The following is a 4,430-nucleotide window of genomic DNA, read 5'->3' as shown; positions in this document are numbered from 1 at the left end:
AACCAGAAGGAAGAACCGACACGGACCAGCTGCAGAAGGGAGTTGCTAAAGGCGGTCCGCTCGGCCGGGCCGACAGTCAGAGCCGGCGCAGGGCCGAGGCTGGCACTGCTAACCGTGAAAATCCCAGCCGAGGGACTGAGCGTCCCGTCTCCGAGCAGGCCACCCAGGAGCGGCATCTCGGACCGGCTGTCGCCGTTGGCCGCCGCCGGCGAGCCGACGCCGGAGAGAGACCCACCAAAGTCCAGGTCGATCAACTGCGACAGACCGCCAGGCAGGGGCGACTGCACGGCACTGTCTCCGGGGGAGGAGGCATCCAGCAGGTCGTCATAGCGGTCGCGCTGCTGAGAGCCGGCAGCCACAAGCGGCTCCGGCTCGGGCTCGGCCGCGCGCTTGCTGCTGCTGCTGCTGCTGCTCCGGCCGGAGGAGGACTTCTTCGAGGAGGAGGACTTCTTCGAAGAGGAGGTGGTGCCATCCTCGGCCCTCTTCGAAGAGGAGGACTTCTTCTTGCGCGGACGCGGCGCCTCGGCGGCAGGAGGCTCGGCCAGATTCTGGAGAACCACCTCGACGACCGGAACCGCCACCGGGGTGACCGGCATGTCGGTGAACGCCATGTCCATGATATTGGGCGACAGGCCGGCGGCCGGCCCATCGGCCTGGGGCTCCGGCGCAGCCTCGCCGCGAGAAGAGGAGGACTTCTTCTTCCTCTTCTTCACGGGGGCCGCCTCGGCCTCGGCCAGCTGCACGGCCTCGGCCTCGGCGGCGTCGGAGGAAGACTTCTTCTTCTTCTTCTTCTTCGCCGCCTCGCCGGCGACACCGTCCTCCGTGGGCTTGTCCTTGGAGGAGGAAGACTTCTTCTTCTTCTTCCTCACCTCGCCAGCCTCGGCGGCATGCTGCTGCTGGTGCTGCTGCGACTGGGCGCCCATCTGCCCGATGCGAAGCTGGTGCTCCTTGAGCGCCTGCAGGTGGGCATGCTCCGCGCGAGCCTTGGCCTCCAGCGGCGACTCGTAGGCCTTCACGCTCGGGAGCTGCTCGTTGGCCGACAGGGGAGCAAACAGGTCGATGGCCCCGATGCCGGCGCGGCTGCCGGCGCCGGGCTTCTTGGTTGCCGGCTCGGCCACACCCTCCGGCATCTCGCTGGCACTGAGGACCTCGATGTGCCGGCGGCTGCTCCGGCTGCCGCTCTTGGAGGAGGAGGAGCCGGACTCGCTGGACTTGGTGCGCTTGCCGCCGCTCTTGGAGGACCGACCGCTGCCGGAGGCCGGCGGCATTTCGGCAATTTCGATGCGCTCACTGACCGCCAGCGAGGTGACCGGAATCGCCTCGGCCTTGGCCTTGGCCGGGCCCGAGGGCAGATAGAAGGGGTTGTTCGACCGGTCAATGGAGGACGAAGTGACCGGGGCGGCCTTGCTGCCGACATGGGGGGCCCCAGTGCGGGGCATGCTCCCGGAGGTTGAGGGGCCCTGCTCGTCGTCGGAGGACACCTCGCCCATGTACGACTCGATGCCCCGAATGGGACCTACAGGTGGCAGGGCATGCGGGGGGGGGGGGAAAGCCAGCGTAGGTGGATGCGCGTGAGAGGCATGCAAATGAATGCGATGATAGCAGGGGTCGCGCGCCGCCAGGGGGGAAGGATGGAGGAGGAAGGGGAAGGGCAGCGAGGCGGGTGCAGCGTACCAGCATCAAAGCGCGCGGCAACGCTGGCCGGATGCGAATGGGGGGCCGGCTCGGCCTCCTCGTCACTGAGAGGCTCATCGATCCAGGACTCCAGGTCCAGGCCCTCGGGGATGGGGACACGGCTCTGGGCCGTGGCGGCCACCGGGTTGAGGGCCCCATCGAAGAGGGCCCACAGAGAGGTCGGGTCGATGGCAGAGCGGAAGGATGCCAGCGAGGCCGATGAGGCAACCGGCGAGCCGGGCGACAGGGGGCCGGCATCCTCACCACCAATGTCCAGGATCTGGCCGATCTTCTGGCTGACCTGCACAACGGTGGCCGGGTCCTCATGGGTGAAGGCAGCCTCCAGAACGGCCGCGGTAATGGTTGCCTGAGTTGCCGACGGAGAACAAGCAATCGGTCAGCTGTGTGTGAAAGTGGGAGGAGGGGAAAAGGAGAAAGAAGAAGGGAGAGAGGGAGAGAGAGGAGAGAGAGGGAAAGAGAGGGAGAGAGAGGGAGAGAGAGAGGGGGAGGAGAGAGAGGAGAGAGAGAGAGAGAGGGGAGGAGAGAGAGAGAGAGAGAGAGAGAGAGGGAGAGAGAGGGGGGAGAGAGAGAGGAGAGAGAGGAAGAAAGAGAGAGAGAGAGGAAGAGGAAGAGAGAGGAGAGAGAGGAAGAAAGAGAGAGAGAGAGAGAAAAAAAAGAGAGAGAAAGAGAGAGAAGGGGAGATTGCAGCACGCACCCACTCCTGGACCTCGGCCGACATGGAGGCCGAATAGCGCTTCATCGTGGGCAGGACCTTGTTCAGGACCCAGGCGCGGATGGTGTCCAGCCGGGCAACCAGGCTCTCGGTCGGCTCGATGTAGCTGCCGGAGCGCTCCTCCGAATCGGAGGCATCCGAATCGGAGTTCTCATCCTCGGACTCGATGATGATCGGCAGGCAAGCACGCGCAATCATCTTCAGGCTGTTGAATAGGTAAGCCGACTGGACGCGCGGCGACCCGGCCGAGGCGGCCAGAGCGCGCGGGTGCGTCAGCACATCCACCACCGACGGCAGGAAGGAGGCATCGATATACCTGGCGGCCGTCGGGGGAAGGCAGGAGGGAGGGAGGGAGGGAGGGGGGGGAGGAGGAGGAGGAGGAGGATCAGTGCCAGCCGCAGCAGGAGCGGAAACGGAGGAGGAGAGAAGGAGACAACAAGCGGAGAGGGGGGAAAGATGAATCCAAAGCGGCACGCACTCCGAATACTCGCCCACAAGCCAGGCGGCAGCCTCGAGGATGACGTCGCGCAGACCGCCGGACGGGCGGTTGCCCTGGCCACCGCCGGTCCCGGAGCCAGCAGCCCCGGCGGCGGCGGCGGCGGTCAAACTGGCGGCCGCACCGATGCGCGGGTCGCGGATCAGACCAATCATGCAGCGGACCGCATTCGGGCGAACGACGCGCACCCGCACCGCCACATCCAGCAGCTGAGCCGCCAGGGCCTGATAGGCCGAGGGGTTCAGGCCATCCAGACGAACCAGACGGATCAGGATGCCGTAGTACCAGTCGAAATCGTTGATGTAGCGGTACGACCGGATGGAGCACACCCCGATGATGCGGCTAACCAGCTCCGAGCGGAAGCCCGAGTCCACGATCGGCGCCTTGCACACAATGCGCCCCCCGGTCGAGGGGGACCCCTCGATGGTGGTCTCCGGCATGTAGGACGGGTCCAGCTGCACCAGCAGGCGATCCACCAGCTCCGGCAGGCTGCGACGCGAGACCATGTACTCCACCAGGTCCAGGGCCCGACGGCGAATGCTCAGATCCGAGTCATTCAGGCAGTCCAGGATGACGGCCCGGTGCTCGGACACCACCTTCGGGTAGGTCTGGGCAAAGGTCCGCAGGGTGGTCAGACCGAGGTACTTGATGTTCTGGTCGGCGTCCTTGAAGAAGCCGCAGAGCTTGTGGATGGCGGCGCTGGCCAGCTCCGGCTGGTCGATCATGCCATTGGCCACGGCCGAGATGCACTCATACAGCAGCGACACGGCCGACGTCGTCTGGATGATGTTGAGGATCGGCTCGGCCAGCTTGCGCGACAGGCGAGGGAGCTCCAGGCAGAGGCTGGAAAACTGGCAACCAGAGGAGCAAGCCCCCGACCGGGTGTGCCAGGTCGGCGGCCGTCAGGCGGTGAGAACCGGCAACCGGAAACCATGGTGCGAGGGGGAGGAGGGAAGACCAGCATCACGCACCAGCTTGATGATTTTGATGAGGGTCCAGTTGTTGGACGAGCTGAGCATCAACTGGAAGAGGGTGGGCGCGAGGGGGCCAAAGTTGGCCGGGTTCTGCCGGGCCAGCTCGCAGATGACACTGACGGCCGATCCGACGACGCTCGGCTCCGAGTCGGTCAGGCACTCGGTCAGCCGGGGGAAGGAAGGCCGCAGGGCGTCCGGGTACCGCAGGAAGATCTTGTACATGGCGAGACAGGCCTGGCGTGGCGGGTGACGAGAGGAACCGATTAGTCGGGTGCCGACATGGCGGCAGGCGTGCGTGGCGGTGCGTGCACAGGTATGTCCGGAAATGGATAAGGGGGTGCCGAAGGGGCACAGACAAGAGACAAACCTTCTTGCGGATATACGGACGCGAGTGGGTCATGTTCCGGAGAACATCGGAGGCCAGATTTTCAGCCAGCTCCGGAGTGACGAAGTTGGACAGACCGTTGAGGGCCAGCGCGACATCGGAGAAGTTGGAGCTTTTGAGGTCCTGCGGGCGGGACGGGGTGATGCAGTGCGGGGGGCGGCGGGGAGG

The 4,430-nt window shown here is 65.7% G+C and overlaps 1 protein-coding gene across 1 annotated transcript in view; it reads right to left on the bottom strand.

The window, feature by feature from the left end:
* Positions 1-4,430, bottom strand: part of H696_01502 (hypothetical protein) — a gene marked incomplete at its 5' end in the record, with an annotated part of 6,547 nt that overhangs the window by 1,440 nt on the left and 677 nt on the right. The window contains 6 exons of the mRNA XM_009495398.1: positions 27-1,516; positions 1,675-2,041; positions 2,390-2,723; positions 2,886-3,754; positions 3,875-4,111; positions 4,245-4,385. Coding sequence (XP_009493673.1) covers positions 27-1,516; positions 1,675-2,041; positions 2,390-2,723; positions 2,886-3,754; positions 3,875-4,111; positions 4,245-4,385 — 3,438 coding nt within the window. The remainder of the gene's footprint in view (positions 1-26; positions 1,517-1,674; positions 2,042-2,389; positions 2,724-2,885; positions 3,755-3,874; positions 4,112-4,244; positions 4,386-4,430) is intronic.

This window comes from Fonticula alba (genome assembly GCF_000388065.1).
Source record: "Fonticula alba strain ATCC 38817 unplaced genomic scaffold supercont2.2, whole genome shotgun sequence".
NCBI lineage: Eukaryota > Rotosphaerida > Fonticulaceae > Fonticula > Fonticula alba.
This window is presented reverse-complemented; position numbering and strand designations above follow the sequence as displayed.